General features: G+C 40.4%; 1 protein-coding gene across 1 annotated transcript in view; it reads left to right on the forward strand.

The window, feature by feature from the left end:
* LOC138757471 (genetic suppressor element 1-like) overlaps positions 1-19482 on the forward strand; it is a 163627-nt gene that overhangs the window by 113169 nt on the left and 30976 nt on the right. Inside the window, 3 exon segments of the mRNA XM_069924875.1 lie at positions 1899-2163; positions 11084-11440; positions 15026-15229. Coding sequence (XP_069780976.1) covers positions 1899-2163; positions 11084-11440; positions 15026-15229 — 826 coding nt within the window.

Genomic DNA, 19482 nt, shown 5'->3' on the forward strand with positions numbered 1-19482 from the left:
TTATATTTTCTTGCTTGTGTTCAAATCAGAATTTGCACAATTTTAATCCCTTTACCCATAAAAAGGGTGTAGTAACATTGGGGACAGCCAAAGGAGACTCACCAGATTCATTCCTGAGCTGAGAGGCTTAACCTTTGCAGAGAGAAATAGCTTTGGCCTCTATTCCTTAACATTTAGAACAATGGTTCACTCACATACCACTTTAAGTATCCCCTATGCCATAGGTGCTTTGTGATAGGGTTTGCTTAAGGTGGCATGTGAGTGGAAAGAAAAAGTTTGAAAACCACTGTTTTAATCGTACCTCATTGACTCGTTAGAAATACTGTTTCATAACTCCAAAGAAAATGGGCCATGACAATTTTTCTCAAGCAAAATATTTCAGTTACAATTGGGTCTAGAGCAGTGATTCTCAACCTTCCCTTCCCACTCACATCCCACCTTAAGCAATCCCTTACTAATCACAGAGCTCCGATGGCATAGGGATTACTTAAGGTGGGATGTGAGTGGAAAGAAAAAGGTTGAAAACCACTGATTTAAAAGAATGAATAGAGACCTTCCAAGTCAAGTCACTTTTATTTCTCATTCATACCATGCTCGCACGGTAAAGATGAGGTAGTGTTTCTCCAGACCATGAAGCATATTTGCACAGTTAGAATAGAAGTTAAACACATTGAAATATTAAAATAGTTAGACAAACAGTAAAAGTCCACATATGTTCTGGGAATTCAGGGCCTGATGGCTTGGGGGAAAAACTGTTGCCCAATTTGGACATAAGGGGCTGAGTGCTACAGTACCTCCTACCAGATGACAGAAGGAAGAACAGTTTATGTGAGGGGTGTGTGGATTCCTTCACAATGTTTATTGTCTTTCACCTGCATCTATTGTTGTAGATTTCCTTCATGGTAGGAAGGGAACCACCCCCAAATGATTTTTTTCCACTGACTTCACTATTCTCTATGAGGTCTTGCGGTCTGAGGTGGTCCAGCTTCCAAACCAGATGGTGATGCAGCTGCACAGGATGCCCTCAGTACATCCTCTGTCGAATATTCAAATATACAAGAATCTAAGGGGACTTGGCTGGGTAGATATTCAGATAATGTCACTGGTTTGGGGGGATTGGAAAAAGAGGACACAACTGCAATAAGAAGCCAGCCATCCATTTAAAACTGGGTATGTAGAATTTTTTTCTTGCGAAGGGTGAGGAATCCCTGGAATTCTCTGTCTTGGTGAATGATGGATGCTGCATTGTTAAAAATATGTTTAGAGGAAGTAGATAAATATTTGATAGATCACGGTTGGAGGGGTTTGTGGAAATGACAGAGCAGAGGAGCTGAGGCCTGTACAGATCAGACAGGATCATATTTGTTGATTTAAAAGGATCCAAAGGCCTATTCCATTCCTATTTTCTTGTGTGATCATTTTATCAGTGTTTTTATCAATACTAAGTAGCTGCCAATGTCTGTGAAATTATTAATCTTTTTATTATCTATATAAAATACAGAAGGAAGACATCCATTTATGTGGCACTTTACACAATGTCAACCCACAAAGCCTGAGGCCAAGTTGTACTTTTACTTAGTTATGCAAGGCTGAATAATTCACCACGTTGCAAAATTGAATTTCATATATCATGTAACTGAAATGCCTCTGTTACATGGTTTAATTGAATGCATTACAAAATACATTGCATTTATTGCATGGCTGAGTTCCATGTATTTCGTGGTTGAATTGCATGTATCCCATTTGTTGAACAAATATGTGTCATCTCCTTGTATTGTAAGGTTGAATTGCATGTGTAATAAAAGGACCAGTGGACATAATCATCAACGTTCACTCTTTGTGGATGTATAACTGTTGGAGAATGGAAAATAATTTTGTCCATTTGTAAACTGTTATAGAAAATGCTATCTCTTGGGGCTGTGGGCCTGACAACTCAAAGCAAAAAAGATGAAGTTATACAGCAGAAACTGAAGAAGCAGTGCAGGATCCTGAGAGAACGCAGTCCCTTCCCACTTCATCTACTGCAGAAACAAAGCTCTCCTCTTCCTTCTCATTCCATCGGCCATTCTCCAGATGAACTGAATGAGGCATCTGACCTTGAAGAAAAGAAACAATTTCTTGCACTCTTCAACTTAAAGCACTTGAGCATTGTACAGAGGAAAGGTGAGTGAATACTCAGCAAATGAAAACAAGCAGTTCATCACTAGTGTCATTTTTTGAGAAAATTCTGACCTCTGAATCATTTTTGGGTATGAACAGAGAAAGAACAGCATCATCTTTTTTCCAGAAAACTATCACTTTGCTCCACTTCAGTGAATCATCTTTCTGACTCCAAGCGCCTGATTTAGTGAAGGTGGACTGGAAACAGCTACTTATAGACAAACCAGTTTCAAGGCAATGGAAGTTACTCAAGGGTTTAATATCAATATATGATATAAAGATAATGCTGACAAAACTAGATGATCATGACTGACAAGGTATACCAAGGAGCAAAAATGGAAAACTTATTTCAGACCCTTGAGAGTTTAATGTTGAAAAGTCCAGGAGGAGAATAGAAAATGCAGGAGAAAATTTAAAAGGGAAATTAGCAAAATAAAAATATTAGCATAAATAAAATAAAAATACTAGATAATTCAGAGATGTTTTGAAATACCTAAAGAGCAATCAGATAGCAAGGAGGAAGGCCTAAAATCTTCCATGAAATGTAACCCATTTTTGGAGAAATAGGATGTGGATACAATTCTGCAGAAAGACTTTCTTATAAAATGGAGAGGATATCAGTTACTGTTCAGGAAGAAGAATATGAAACACTTCATGAACATATTACAAGAGAAAATACTAAGGGATTTAGAATTTTTGAAAGTGGTTGAAATGGCTAGCCTTGATTAAAATTTCCCCAGCCTATTCTAAAAAAGACATAAGGAAGGAAATTGTAGAGAACTGTAACCTGTACACCAAGAACTGGGGAGCACTTTATTGACACAATAGACCTGTTTTGAACATTTTGTATAATCGATGAACACAGATTCTCCCTGTTTCCTGTTGACAGCGATGATGAAATAATTAGCACAACTAGATGAATAGCTACCTCACAATTTTATGACTTTAGGTTTGATCCTGACCTCTGGTGCTGTCTTTATGGAATTTGTACCTTCTCCCTGTAACTACTAGCGTGAACACGAAATGCTATAATCATTGCCAAAGTTAACAGAGAGGGGAAACCCAACAGCAGAGTGAAAGGGAGAAAGCAGAGGGCTGAAGGTAAAAAGAAATGGAAATGGCAAGTAAAGACAGAAATTAATGAAGAAGAGAAAAAAGAAAGGTGGAGGTCAACAAGGAAAAAAATAAGTGAATAGAAGAAGAAAGGAAAAAAAGCATGAACAAGGTGTAAAATAATCCCAGGTGATATACATGTATTAGATATGCAAGAGAATGTAGATCAGTGGTTTTCAACCTTTTTCTTTCCACTCACATACCACCTTAAGTATTCCCTATGTAATTAGTAAGGGATTATGTAAGTGGGGTTTTTCTTAAGACAGACAGCATGGTAACAGACCATTTCAGTCCACAAGACCGTGCCACCCAATTAACTTATACCCTGGGTAAGTTTTGAATGTTGGGAGGAAACCAGAGCCCCCATGCAGAAACAGGGAGAAACATACCAACTCCTTCCAGTGATTAATAAGGGATAATAAGGGATAATATGTGGTTAGAAATAAAAAGTTTGAAAACCACTGTTTTAACTGTACCTATTTGGTTTGTTATGTGCACGGTTTCAGAACTCCAAAAGAAATAGGCCAATGGCAATTTTTCTCAAGCAAAATATTTCAGTAACAATTGGGTCTAGAGCAGTTCTTAACCTTCCCTTCCCACCCACATCCCACCTTAAGGAATCACAGACCACTGAACTCTGAAACATATTTACAACCCTTAATTAAAGAATTGAATGCTAATCTGATAGATGCTAACATGTAGCAGTCGCGAAACCACAATGTCATTCGTTTTCGTCAAACGGTATGGTTTCAGATAAATTAATTATAAGCCCACTTCCAGTTCAACAAAGGAAATGTAAATATACGTTTCGGCCTGATAGGTTGGCGGTCAAAAAGGTTTGCTGCTTTGGCAACATTTTGGCGTGCCGTTATGATTAACTCTTAACATTTAAAACAATGGAGAAAGCTTCCTCTGATTTTCATCAGACACAAATAAAAGACTGTGCAATCTACTCCAAAATGATTTTGCTTGAGATGCTTCCTCAGTATTTGTTTAAACTTCATTTATGGGGAATTAGTTATCACTAGTGTCTCAAAGGTTGTTGTCTCCAAGTGTGGAAACTCATGGTGCCACATCACCCTCTTCCACCATGGACCTCCTCCCATACCAGTCCATACAGAATCCTTAGTAATATCTTTTGTAATAAAGATACCCGTATATTATAATTCCTGTATATCACTGAATGTAATGGCAATAGTAGTGAGATAACCAACTAACAAAATTAAATTTACACCTTTAAATTACAATATCATTCACGTGGCAGTAACGCGCTTGTAGCGCGTGCAGATGAAACCACGTGATTCAAAGCATCATTGTAATTGGGTAATAATGGCAGCTCTGACAGGAGCGCATTAGGAGGTTCAAAAAGTAAATGAGCACCAAGTTTAAGCCTTACAGGTATATTGATGCATGTAAGCTGGGCTTACGAAAAATGTTTCTGTGGTTATAGCTAACTATAGGGATATTTTTATCTTAAAAAATGAATTTCTGCTGAAACACTGCACAAAAATTTTATAGACAGTTATTTTGGTGTTCTCCGCTCCATCCTCAACATTCATTGGAGTGACTTCATCACCAACATCGAAGTACTCGAGCTGGCAGAGTCCGCAAGCATCGAATCCACGCTGCTGAAGACCCAACTGCGCTGGGTGGGTCACGTCTCCAGAATGGAGGACCATCGCCTTCCCAAGATCGTGTTCTATGGCGAGCTCTCCACCGGCCACCAAGACAGAGGTGCACCAAAGAAGAGGTACAAGGACTGCTTAAAGAAATCTCTTGGTGCCTGCCCCATTGACCACCACCAGTGGGCTGATCTCGCCTCCAACTGTGCATCTTGGTGCCTCACAGTTCGGCGGGCAGCAACCTCCTTTGAAGAAGACCGCAGAGCCCACCTCACTGACAAAAGACAAAGGAGGAGAAACCCAACACCCAACCCCAACCAACCAATTTTCCCTTGCAACCGCTGCAACCGTGCCTGCCTGTCCCGCATCGGACTTGTCAGTCACCAACGAGCCTGCAGCAGACGTGGACATACACCTCCATAAATCTTCGTCCGTGAAGCCAAGCCAAAGAAGAACCCTCCCCCTCCCCGATGGTGTCACCTGGTGCGGTCTTCACCCATCCCCGACACCCCCCGCCCCGTCCCCAGTTACACTAATGCTGAAATGCTGTTACTGGCTTCAATAAATCCAGCTTCCAATGTGAACAAGTGGAGATGTAGCCACAAACTGAAATGCAGATGTAGATGGTGATATTTGTGTGTGCAGATCTATTTGGCAGTGTGGCCATAGGTCTGGATTAGTAAGAATGAAAATAAATGAAAACCATATGACCATAACCATATAACAATTACAGCACAGAAACAGGCCAATTTGGCCCTTCTAGTCCGCACTGATCCAAGTACCCTCCTCTAATCCTACTTACCAGCACTCTGCCCATATCCCTCCATCCTCCTCCCATCCATATACTTATCAAACTCTTTCTTAAATGTGAAAATCGACCCTGCCTCCACCACCTTTCCCGGAAGCCCATGCAACACAGTAACCACTCTCTGAAAAGTGTTTACTGGTTTAAAACCAACATTTAAGAGATATCTAAAATACGATTATGACTAAGTCAGAATAGTTACATTCTTCTCACTTCTCACTTTCTTGAGAGCTAGCAACTAAGCAGGCAAAGCAATGTAGCAGGACCTGAATGGCCAGAACTGCCTTGAACAATTCATGACCGGTAGTGGGTTGCTTGCAATCATAGCTGGTCAGAACCAATCACAGCCAGTCAGAACTGGTCAACCAGTCACAATCTGTCATGCCACCATAACCGGCCTGAGCAGTCACAAGCAGTTGCAATCTGTCTGAACTGTTAACTAGTTGGGTAGACTGGTCAGAAGCAGACATGACCAATCACAGCCGGTTGGATCTGGTCACAGCCCATCAGAACCAGTTACCAAAACGACTGTGTGGGTTGCTTGTCTCCAATTACTGTTCTCTGGTCATGTGATAAATGGGGTTTCTCTGGTTGCCAATCAGAATAAGTGGGTAGTCGGAAGAAGTAGGTATCGGTGCTGAGCCCACAACTGTTCACAATACATATCAAGGATTTGGAGGAGGAGACCAGATGCAGTGTACCTAAATTCGCTGATGACAAAGTAAATTTTGTGGAGGACACAGAGAGTCTGCAGAGAGGTTAAGTGCGTAGACAAAGATGTGGCAAATGGAGTACAACATTAGTAAATGTGAGGTCATCCATTTTGGAAAGGAAAATAGTGGATTGGTCAATCAAATTTTAACTTTTTTTATTAATTTACACATACAGCATGGTAAAAGGCCCTTTTGGCCCATGAACCCGTGCCACCCAATTAACTGACAATCTCCATACGTTGGGAGGAAACCAGAGCATCCAGAGGAAATCCCACACAGACACGGGGAGAATGTACATACTCCTTACCAACAGTGCCAGATTGAAACCTGGGTTGCTGACACCGTAAAGGTGTTGCGCTAACCACTACGTTAATCATGCCACCCTAAACAGTGAGTATTTAAATAGTGAAAAATGTCAGCATGCTGTTATCTAGAGAGAACTGGGTAGGGGTCCTTGTGAATTAATGGCAAATGTTTCGTTTGTAGGTGCAATGGGTAATCAAGAGGTAATGGGTTGATAGAGGGATTGAATTTAAGAGAAGAGCAGTTCTGCTGCAACTGTACATTGGAGCTTAGAAGCATGGGGACCTTTTATAAAATTATGAAAGGAATTGATAAGAGAAGCAGGGTTGTTTCCATTGGCAGGTGAGTCCAGAAAAGGGGGACATTGCTTCAGGATTTGGGTGAGTAGATTTCAGAAGGAGGTAAGGAGGAATATATGCAGTTTTCTGTCCAATGAAGAGTAAATGCTGTATTATTGAATGTATTTATGACACACATGGGTAGTATTTTGGAGCTAGGGGAATTAAGTGTTATGGGGAACGAGCAGGTAAGTCAACCTGAGTTCACGGCCAGATCAGCCATGATTTTATTGAATGGCTGAGCAGGTTCAATAGGTCAATTAGCTTACTGTTCTTCCTATTTATGAGCATCCTGATCAGTTGGTTTCAGTCTGAACCAGTCACGACTGGCCAGAACTGATCACAACCAGTCATGGTCCGAAACAGTCAGAACGTCTCGACTGGTCTCAACTAGTCACGACTTGTTGGTACTGGTCATGACCAGTCTGAACTAAACACAGCCAGTCATCTCTGGTTGGAACCTGGTCTCGACCGGTCAGAACCAATCTGAAACGATCATGACTAGTCAGAATAGTTACAAGGAACTGAATCAGTCATGGCCAATCCAAACCAGCCTGGAGTCAAAGCTGATCATATCCCATCAGAACCTGGCTGAACCTTTCACCTTGTAGGAACTGGTCAGAACAGGTTTCAACCAATCACATTTGGTCAGAACCCGTCTGAACCCATCATGACCTATCAGAATTGGAACCCACAACTGGACCAGTCATGATCAGAACCAGTTACAACCAGACAGAACAGGTAATGAATGACCTGATGGACTAGTCAGAATCAATCACGGCCTGTTAGTCAGTTCGAAGCGGGGATCAATCTGAGCTAATCGGAATTGGTTTAGCCAGCAACAAGGTCTCAAAGGCATCACTGTTGCAGTTGGCCCTGTAGATGTAACAGCGTGTTAGGTCTGCATCAATTAATCCCACCTCCATTCTAAGTTTGGATCCACGCATGCTGTGGATCCACGTACACAGTTTCTGCTCATTCAGCAGTTTAAAATGGGAAGCACATTGACCAAATCACCTTATTACAAGCCTTATGACATCAATAAACATCTTATGCACTCCTCAGTTCCCTGCAGGCAATGAGCTACAGATCATTGATGCGATGAACAGCCCATACAAGGATATGAAGGATGAAAATCAGTGTACAAGCTCTTGTGAAGCTGTCCTTGTATTTATGTGTTACTTACTTTGAAGCTCAATCAATTTTCTCATTAACCAAACATCAGGGGAAAAAAAAAATCTGCAACATTAGGCCTAGCGGTAGCACTTGAATTTTTTTTTTTGCATGGGCACCAGAAATATTCTATTGGTTGGCACCACAGACAACTGAGAAAAGATCTTGGGTGCTACCTGAGTTGACCTAAAAGAGCAGACAGTTGGCTTTGAAGCGATATTGGTGAATGCCATTGGGCTTGGTTTTTCTGATCGAATGAGTGCATCAAACATTTTGAAGCTCTGAATTCAGGAGAAGTGTATCATGCTTTATCCATTTGTAGCCATGCATTCTTGATGTTGTCTGCCAGTTCCTTCCTCCTATCTGCAGAGGATATGATCTTCTGGGGTCTCTTTGCATGGACCAGTATCACAACCAACAAGGCATCAATGAATTGGAGCAACCCTGTTTTGCTTACAGTCCATCTGAAATGTACCTTTACACACCCAAACTGAAATCTGCTATCTCACCTTCCTTGAAGGATTGGTCAGGACGTGCAACTCAAACATGTCAAGGAAGCAGATGTGTTATTTTTCCTTCAATAAATGCATTGCCAAAATTTCTAGGATTAATAACTACCACTGCATGCGTGTTGATAAGTTAAAATTCCCCAAGTGGATTGAATTATTCAAATAATCTGGCGTCCCTACTTCAGTGAAGCAGCTCCCCAGCAGTTCTTCGTAAATGAAATTTTGTTTCTGCATTCATTGGTTTGGGGAAATTTAGCTGGGATGCAGGCATTTTGAATTAACCTAAATCAAACTATGGAGGTCAGATTTCAGATTTATTGCCAGAATATATACATCATCACATCCAACCCTGTATTCTTGTTTCCTGTGAGAAAAGCAGAATTGCCACTTATTGGTGGTGCAAAAAAACTGTACACAATGTGCACATGTAAGCAAAAAAAGAACTGTAAATAAATAATGAATGTAAACAAACTAACTGTGAAATACAGAAAGTATTTTAAAAATCAACAAAGTGCACAAGTAAGAGTCCTTAAATGAGTCCCCGATTGAGTTTGTTGTTGAGGAATGGAGGGGTAGCAGCTGTTCCTGAACCTGGTGGTGGGAGTCTTGTGGGACCTATACTTCTTTCCTGATGGCAGCAAAGAGAACAGAGCATGTGCTGGATGGGGTGGATCCTTAATGATTGCTGCTGCTCTCCAATAATAACATTCCCTGTAGATGTAATTGATGGTGGAGGTTTTGCCTGTGATGTCCTGGGCTTTGTCTATTATCTTTTGAAGGGCTTTATGCTCAGGGGTATTGATGTTCCCATACCAGACTGTAATGCAGCTGGTCAGCACACTTCCCACCACATATCTGTAGAAATTTGCCAGAGTTTCTGGTGTCATACCAAACCTCCGCAAACTCCTGAGGAAGTAGAGGCACTGATCTGCTTTCTTCTCGATGTCATTAGTGTGTTGGGTCCAGGAAAGATCTTCTGAGATACAGGTACTCCCTGACTTACGACCTTTGCAACTTACATTCATCCGTACATACAACCGAAAATTAGTTTAGAAAACAATATAAAATGTATGTGGTTTATGTTGTATTTGACAAACTAAAACAAGGATACAGGGCATGTAAAAGCCAAAATGTGCATACTTACCTTGTTAGTTGATGTTCTGGGGTCCATAGGCTGGGCGCGGCCATTTTAAGGGTGCAAACTGAATATTGTTAGGGTGCTTAACTCTGCACATGTGCCAACCAAAGACACACCAAAGATGACCGTGCCCAGCCTATGGACCTCGGGACACCGACTAACAAGGTAAGTACGTACATTTTGGCTCTTACGTGCTCTGTATCCCTGTTATAGTTTGTGAAATACAACATAAACTGTGTAAATGTTATATTTTTTCTTTTTTTTTAACAAATGTACACAATTCTGACATACATCCATTCTGAGATATGACCAATCCTTGGGTCTGAAATCCTTGGATCGTAAGTTGGGGAGAACCTGTAATGACTCCCAAGAAATTTGCTCACCTTCTCCACCTCATACATTTCTGGTTTCCCCTCCTGAAGTCCATAATCAGCTCCTTGTCCCTCTTGTGTGCTGAATCTTCCACTTTTATTATACAACCCAGTACCGTGGTATCATTGCCAAATTTTGTTGATGGTGTTATTTCCTCACAGTCATAGGTGTAAAGTGAGTTGAGCAGGGGGCTAAGAACACAGCCCCATGGTGCTCCAATACTAATGGAAATTGTGGAGGAAATGTTCTTACCAATTCTTACTGATTAAGATCTGGAGGTAAGGAATTCCAAGATCCAATTTCACAGTGGGGTCTTGAGTCTCAAGTCTTGGAATTTGCTGAATGGCTTTGAGGGGACGATGGTGTTAAATGCCAAACTGTTGTTGATAAAGAGGATCCTGATAAATGCATTTTTGCTATCCAGGTTTCCAGGGCTTTGTGTAGAGCCAGTGAGATGGCATCTGCCATAGACCTGTTGCTACGATCGGCAAACTGGAATATATCCATGTCGCCGCTCAGACAGGAGCAGGTATACTTCATCACCAGCCTTTCAAAACAAGTGCAGAATTTTCAGTGGGATGTAAAATACATTGCCCATTTGTCTGGTCTTATAAAATGATTAATTCAGCTTGGATTTCATTTCTAGCATCAGCCAAATTTTGGCACAACCACTGAACTGATGCCGGCAAGCAGAGTTTATATCAGGTTTCCTTTAATTTAATTTGTTCAATCCTTTACTCAAAACAACAAGAATGCTGCCAGATACTCCACAGAAGATGTAAGTAAGGTTGTCATTGGAACTTCAAAGCAAATCGATGATCTGTTATTATTTTGCAGGTTATCCTGGCCATCTAGGTGAAGCTGATATAAGTCATCTCTCGGTGATTCCTCCTGATAGCAATCCAAATGTTTGCCTTCATCAGGGGCTGCCATCCTGGTCTCAGGTAGAGCAATGCAGGCCACAGCTCAGACCCGAAGCATTAGAGATTATGTCAAAGGATCACACAAGCAATATAAATGAGATCAAATCTGACCAGCTGGGAGCATCAGATTCTGGTTCATCTGATGAGGCCAAACCATCTGAGACACCAACTGAGAAGAATGCAAAATGGAAACTACTGGACAAGTCAAGGCAGGATTTCCAGGAACCAATATTACATGGTATTGAGCACCAAGCTCCAGATTGCCCCAAAGGTAAATATAGAACAAATTATTTTTATGCACATCATTTTAAAGATTTGTTTCCTTTGTTTTGAAGATCCAGTCCTTTATTGTGTTTTCCCTATCCTTCTGCATTCCAGCATCATTCACCTCAAGCCAGTCAAAATGATGACTGTTATCAACCTTTCTGCAATTAGGCAACAGGAAGCAGAGTTTGAAATGAGCTGAGTCTTTCAGTATTAGCAATACACAGGCTGACTGTGGAAATTCAATAAGATGATGTTCTGTAGCAGTTAGGGGATAAAGTCATACGACTTACATTAAAAATGCTGGAGGCAGTGAGATTGACAAATTCTGTCAATAGCAGGTCAACAACCCTATATTAATTAGCACTGTTAAATTTAGCAAAACTATTAAAATTCTCGTATAGGTCATGTATTCTTATTTCTTTATGGCCTCAGGAACAAGTGATTATCGCATTGGAAAGGCTAAGAAAATGGTAGCGGAAAAATTTTTTTTTAAAGTTATCTTCATTGGAGGGGTTTATTTGCAGGAAAAATTAGATCCAACAATGTACTTACTGGTTTGTAGTGAGTTGGAGGTTCTTATCGGAAGAGGTTATACTAAGAAATTTATTCTGCAATATATCTTTTATTTGCAAGCAGGCACTATTAAAAAGGGAATACATAAATCTAGACAGAAATGGGAGGATGATTTAAATATTACAATTGATGAGAAAAAATGAGCAGAATTCTGTCAGGGTTTTGTGAAAAATATTTTAAATGTTAGATACAGTTTATTTCAATATAATTATATTTAACACCACAATAATTGAACAAAATGAAATCGGATTTTTCAGATAAATGTTTTAGATGTGGTGAAGCAATGGGAACCTTTTTGAATTCTAATTGGTCATGTTAAAAAGTTAGAACTTTTTGGATGGATTTAGGAAAGTTTTAGATCAGATTATTGGAATAGTTATTTCACAATATCCAGATTTATTTTTGATGGGGAATATAGAAGGAACAATACCTGAATTAAAATTATCATTTTATCAAGTCAAATTTATCAAAAATAACTTGAGCAGTGCCAAAGAAGTGTATTGCAGTGACTTGGAAATCAGATGCACATTTGGGTACAGAGAGATGGCATTCAGAAATTCAAAGTTGTATACCTTTGGATAAAATTGCATATAATTTGAGAAATAAATTTGGAGCCCATACATCCAAAGTTTAGGCATAAATATGTAAAAATGTACTTCCGGCCTCTTAAGACCTCTTCCTCCCTAAAGTTATTTAATATAAATACTGTCAGATCCCAGTGTGTGAGCCAATCCTTTGTGCAATCCAGATCAATATTAATTTCTTTATATGTTCTTTCTTTATATAATTATTTTATATAACCATATATTGTATCTATTGTTATAACTTTTATAGTGGGGGGGTAAGAGGGAGGGGAGGACAGGCCATAAAGAAATAAGAATACATGACCTATACGAGAATTTTAATAGTTTTGCTAAATTTAACAGTGCTAATTAATACCATGTAATCATAGTATTTTTAAATTTAATTAGGTATTGACTTTGTACAATATATAATTACATGGATGGAAAATGTAAATAAAATATTCCAAAAAAATGTCAGTGACAAATGAAAGAAAGCAGACAATGTGATTATCATAAAAAAACATAATTATTAAATTCTGAGTTATTATTAAATTATTAAAGTTATTTTTTAAAATGACAACTGAATCGACAAAGCTTGCCAGAAATTCTGGTACCCAGTAACCTATTCCCTTATCTGGCAATTGCCCAAAGCTGAATTAGATTGTTCATAAATGCAGAATTGCATTTGATCTTCCTTTCCTGCATCTATATCTTCACTCATGCCCCCTGCTTCCACATTTGCAATATCACCTGATTCCACTCCTCCATCAGCTCATCGGCCATGCCTTTATTGTCTCCAAACCAGACTATTCCAATGCAGTGTCTATCAGCTGTACATTGTTCAACCTTCCATAAACTTGCTGTTCTTTTCCTAACTTGCATTCCCCATTTCACCATCACCTTCAACTTCAATCAACTTGGCTCAGTTACATCCTGTCTTGATTTTAAAATTAACATCCTTGTTTTCAAATCCTTTTACGGATTCAATCACAATAAAAAAAGTTATTTTTCTAATATCCTTCAGCCTAATATCCTCTGATAAATACTCTTCCCAATTTCTATCCTCTTAATCATCCCAATATAACCATTCCAGCCTTCCAGAACTAAGACCCATGGCCCTGAATAGAAAATGAAAAACTGCAAATGGTGGAAATCTGAAATAATCATGGAAAATGCTGGAAACATTGAACATCAAGAGGTAGCTGTGGAAGCAGAACCAGAATTAATGATTCAGGTCAAAGATCTCTTCTCAACTGAGAAAGTTAATTCTAAGGTGTAGAGAGATGAGAGGTGAGAGAAGGAAGGGACAGAGGTAATATATCCAATTGGGTGAGGTCAGAATTGCTGAAGTAATTCTATTGTTTTACACTATCATCCAGTGAATAGATTAATGAGTCCAGTTAGAGGGAGAGAGAGACCTGTGAAATGCACCTCTGGGCTGATGCTGAGACCTATAAAAAGTTGAAAATACTGGCGATCAGACAACTTTTCTCTTTCTTCAGACACTGATCAATATTACAGGTGGATAACAATGTACCAGAATTGGCTGATTCCAATACAAAGCAGAAAATGCAATTTATTTGAAATAGTGAAATTCCACATTGAGAGCCAAAGGCTGAAAGGTGAAGCAATGTCGGAGGCCACTAACCCATAGATCAGTTGGGAGTGGGATGGAAAATTAAAGTTACAGAGGACAAAAAGCTCAGGATTAATTTTTATCCTGCCTCTCTCTTACTGTCTTATTTTTTTAAACTTCAATGAATAGAATACCAACCTTGTTCACCTTTTGTCAAAGGACAAGTTCTCCATGTCCCAGTGAACTTTCTCCAACATTTGCACAGCCTGGTTCAGCCTCAGTGAATGCCTATATTCATATTCCTGTGTGGAAGATCATGTTATGTGCTTGTGGATATCTGACAGCTTCCAACAATGCAGTCATCATCCTGCTCTGAGGTTTCAATTAGGGTTGCTTTGGTTGCCAGGCTTCAGGGAGGATGTCCTTTCTAAAGTAAGTAAGAGAGCAAGAGAGGATAAGTGTGTGCACGTGTGTGCTTAATCAGTAGATATTATTCCCTGAACATCCTGACAGATATAACTACTACACCTTCTTTAACCCTCATCTTTGATTTCTCCCTGTCCTTGTGGAACACATTTTGTGCAGAGGTCTCAAAGTAAGATGGCTATCATTGAATGGTTCATCCAGTTCAAATACAGCCACATCTGGAAGAATGCATTAAATAGAAGCATAGTTTACTCATGCATACCCATTTTGAATATACTTGTTGATTATTAGGATGGGGACTGTTATTCCTCCCTCCCTCAGACATCTTGGTCCTTATTAATCCTGATTTCAAATTTTGACCAAATTATCTTTATGGTATAACCTTGTGCTAATTAATTCATACTGTGCTTATCTGATAACTAAAATCCCATTTTGTGCATTGATATTATAGTGGTTGATCAACAGAGTGACAGAAATTGTAGCACCCTGGTTCAGAGTTCATCATTATGTGACAAACAAGCATTTCAGATGTTACATCAGAACAGACAAGTTGATCGTTCGCCTGATGAAAGGATCAGTGAGGAAGAAATAGATCCGCGGCCAAAATGGCAAGGTGTGACTGATGTTCTTGAAGCCTTCCAAGAATACTTTGAAGGTAAGATGAGAGTTGATACTAAATAATCACACTGACCAACTACATTATTTGCAAATATGCAACATTTACATAGTTAAGTTCTATTTTATCTGATATTAAAGTAATGCATTTTTCTGGAAATTGTAGTACAATGGAATCGGTAAGGTCAGGTTTGGCTCACTCCAACACACAAAACTGAGGTGATAGTGGCCTGAAGAAAACATTAGGTAATTTAGTAGCTACATATATTGTAGCTATACCATATATTGTAGCTCTACACATATACCTGTGACAGAATATATAGATTTGTTTTTGGGAGATAAATTGGGAAAGGTTTGTTAGAGTAGGTTACATATAAACTCTCTAAAACAGATCTTATTTAAAATACTAGAGCTCTGACCCATGCTAGACATATTGGTTCCACAGCTTTTACAAGAGCTTTGAAGAGTGTTCAAGAGATTTCACTAATGGATTGTTGTTTACAAAAGGCAACAGATGAAAGATCTTGATGGAACTTTTTGTTCTGTTGTGTAGTTTTGAAAGCAGAGAGAGTCAAACAGGCTTTCTCTAAGAGATAGAGAGAGAGAGAGATACAAGATCACTTGTAAAGTGTTACAGCCAGCAGAAGTACCTGAGACTAGAACAGGACAAGCTGGCAAGCTTGTGGAAAGCCCATTTGAGAAGACGGTCTGGTAAAAGTCCTTGTGGTTCATGCAAGAGGACAGGACTGGCTGTCTAATGTTTCACTTGGAATAAAAGAAACTAAAAGGAACTCTGTGGTGACCTGAAAGAGAGAGATTATCATCTGGAGAACCCTGAAGGGGCAAATTTTGTCAGCAAGACACTGAAGTGGCTGATTACAAAGGAACAGCAAATCTCTCTCTGAAAACCGACAAGAACCTTCCTGAGTGGTAACCATTTACCTTTCAAGCACCAAAGCCTGGTGAACTTTATAAATGTTAAATTCTGTGCACAGTATAAGAATTGCCTGCAACCAGTAAACTTGGAGGAATGAGAAGTGAGATTGGACTGTGAACCAAAGAAATTTTTTGAACTTACACATAAATTGCATGCACGTGCACTTAGAATTAGAAGGGGGTTAAGTTAGGTTAGTTAAGTTAAAGTGTGATTCTGCTTTCATGTTTAAAGATAATTAAAAGCAACTTTTGTTTAAGTAACCATTTGTCTTGGTGAATATCTATTGCTGCTGGGTTTATAACAGACTTTCATCTAAACATTTAGGATGTCAGGTGAGAGTCCATTTTTAAACTGAAAGTTAGGATCTATGATCTCAATGACAACTTTGAAGTACAAATTGGCAGAGTATATGTTCCTTTTGCCTTTTCCAAATGTGAGCTTTTTGAAGCAACACCAAAACCTAATTCAGAAGACTAAATTTAGGAATGTTTAGTGTTTGTAATTTTCCTTTTTGCTGCAGACTTCTTCAAAGCAACCCCTTCTCTGGATTCTTTTCCCATTCTCAGATTCCTGTCGACCTGCTCAACTGTAGAGGTGGTCAATTTCCCAACTTTCTGGGATCCATAGAGTGACTCCTTCTGTGAGTTGTCCATTGGACAGCAGGTGATACCAATGGGATTGTTGATTTCTTTTGGGTTTCATGAAATGTAACTGCTGATTCGTGGGTCCTTGAAAGAAATTCTGCCTGGAAATTCATCCTCCATTGATTTTGTTAAACAAGCAGAAGAGCAATTGAATTATGCTTGTCGTGTGAATAAAAGCTCTCATGACTGGAAGGAAAACCTATGCTTTTAGCTAGCTTATAACTGAGGGTGGAGTCATACAGTGGTCTTCAGAAAGGATCAGGGTTCAGGAAGGAAATTAGGGTTACATTTGGGTAGATGGTGGCAGAGCCAGCCATCAGTATAACACATCACCAGTGAATCTCAGTTCACTCCATTCACAACTTCCTGCATAATTTAGGGTCCATGGATGAAGACAGAGAACATTGTTTTAGAAAAGAAATTTTAAAAATATAGTTATTTACAAATTTAAGCAATATGGGGGGTCTGGAGAACCTGCTGGAGCATCTAAGCTTAGGAGGGCCTTAGGCACCTTGGGTCTCTGGTCCCCTTGTGAGGGAGAAGTGGCAGGCGGGGTCTCCAGTTCTATGGTAAAAGGGGATGCACTTTCCTCCTGAACTGGATTCCCTGAGGCCCTGACTTGGAATGGTGACAATGAGCTCTGTGGCTCGTAGGCCACTTGAGACCCTCTGTTCCAGCAGGAGCCAGGTCTTTGATGGAGAATGTGTCATCCCTGCCATCCAGGTACTCCACATAGGCGTACGTGGGATTGGCATGAAGCAGTTTCACCTTTTCCACCAGGGCATTGGTCTTCATGTGCTTCCTGCGAAGAACCGGATCAGGAGTGGTGAGTCAGGTTGGGAGTGTAGTTCCCGATGCCAACTTTCTCTCAAAATTGAATAGGAGCTCATGAGCAGTAGTGTTGGTCGCTGTACATAGTAGCGACAGGATGGAATGGAGTGCCATAGGAAGAACTTCCTGCCAGCATAAGGCTGGAAGGCTTCTTGACTTGAGGGCCAATTTGACAGCCTTCCAGACCGTAGTGTTTTCCTTTTCAACCTGTCCATTCCCCTTGGGATTGTAGCTAGTAGATACTGGCGTAGCTCATCACTCATAAAAGATGAGCCACAGTCACTATGTATATAGCCGGGATACCGGAATAGGGCAAAAATGGAATTTAGGGCCTTTATGACTGACGAAGTGGACGTGTCCAGACATGGGATGGCGAACAGGAAGCGGATGTACTCATCAATGATAGAGAGGAAGAAAGTATTTCCGTTCATGGACAGGAGAGGTCCCTTAAAGTCAACAGTGAGCAGCTCGAAGGGCCTGGATGACTTAATCAGGTGCACCTTTGCAGGGCGGTAGAAGTGCAGTCTGCACTCTGCACAAACCTGGCAAGACCTGGTCATTTCCCTGGCATCTTCCATGGTGTAGGGCAGATTGTGCGCCTTGACAAAATGAGCCATACGGGTAACCCCTGGATGGCAGAGCTCATTATGCAGAGGCACAGCTTCCTCTGTATAAGGCATCTAGAGGGTCGTTAAGGGCTCCTGACCTATAGGCAATGTCATAATTGTAGATGGAGCGCTCAAACCTCCACCTAGCAATCTTGTCATTTTTGATTTTGCCCCTCTTGACGTTATTAAACATAAATGCGACAAAGCGTTTGGCAGTGAAGAGCATAAATTTCCTACCAGCCAGATAGTGCCTCCAGTGCCTCCTTTTCCACTGATGGGTTTTGGAGCTCATGGCCTTGCAATGTCCAAGAAAAAAATGCAACCAGTCTGCCCACCTGATTAAGGCTAGCGGCCAGGGCTATATCCGAAGCATCACTTTCCACTTGGAAAGGTACATTCTCATCCACAGTGTACATGGCAGCTTTTGCAGTGTGGTTCCAGACGTAGTTAAAAGCCATTTAGGCTTCAGCCGAGAGGGGGATATTAGTGGCTTTTAAGAGGTGGAAAATCTTATCAATGTATTGAGGGAGCCACTGGGTGCATTATAAGAAAAAAATCCCAGGCATCTCCTCAAAGCCTTCATGCTCCTGGGAACAGGGAGCTCTTAACAGGGGGAGCATCCTATCAAGATCAGGGCCAATTATGCCATTCTCTACCACGTAGCCAAGGATAGCCAGCCGTTTAGTCCTGAACACGCACTTGTCAGAGTGATAAGCGATGTTCAGGGTTCTCGCCACATGGAGAAAGCTCTGGAGGTTGGCGTTTTGGTCTTCCAAGGTCTGGTCACAGATGGTGAAGTTATTGAGGTTGGGGAAGGTAGTCTGCAACCTTAACTCATCTACCATTCTATTCATCTGCCTCTGGAAGATAGAAACCCCGTTAGTAATACTGAAAGGGACCCTCCGGAATTGATATAGATGGCTGTTCACCTCAAATGTCATATATGGACAGCCCTCAGAACAGATTGGCAGCTGGTGATGGGCAGCTTTCAGCTTGAAGGTCAAATAGACCCAATACCGTGCGATTTAATTCACCATGTCCAAAATCCATGGAGGGAATATGCGTCCAGGAGTGCGTACCGATTAATGTTTTGGCTATAGTCAATTAATAGCCTGGACTTGTTTTCCCCCTTAACTACTACCACTTGCGCTCTCCACAGGTTGGTGCGAGGCTCGATGATACTTTCATCAAGCAGAAGTTGTGTCTCAGACTTTATAAACTCTCGGTCTGCTGAGTTGTACCTCCTGCTCTTAGTAGCAATGGGCTTGTAGTC

This window comes from Narcine bancroftii, chromosome 1 (genome assembly GCF_036971445.1).
Source record: "Narcine bancroftii isolate sNarBan1 chromosome 1, sNarBan1.hap1, whole genome shotgun sequence".
NCBI lineage: Eukaryota > Metazoa > Chordata > Chondrichthyes > Torpediniformes > Narcinidae > Narcine > Narcine bancroftii.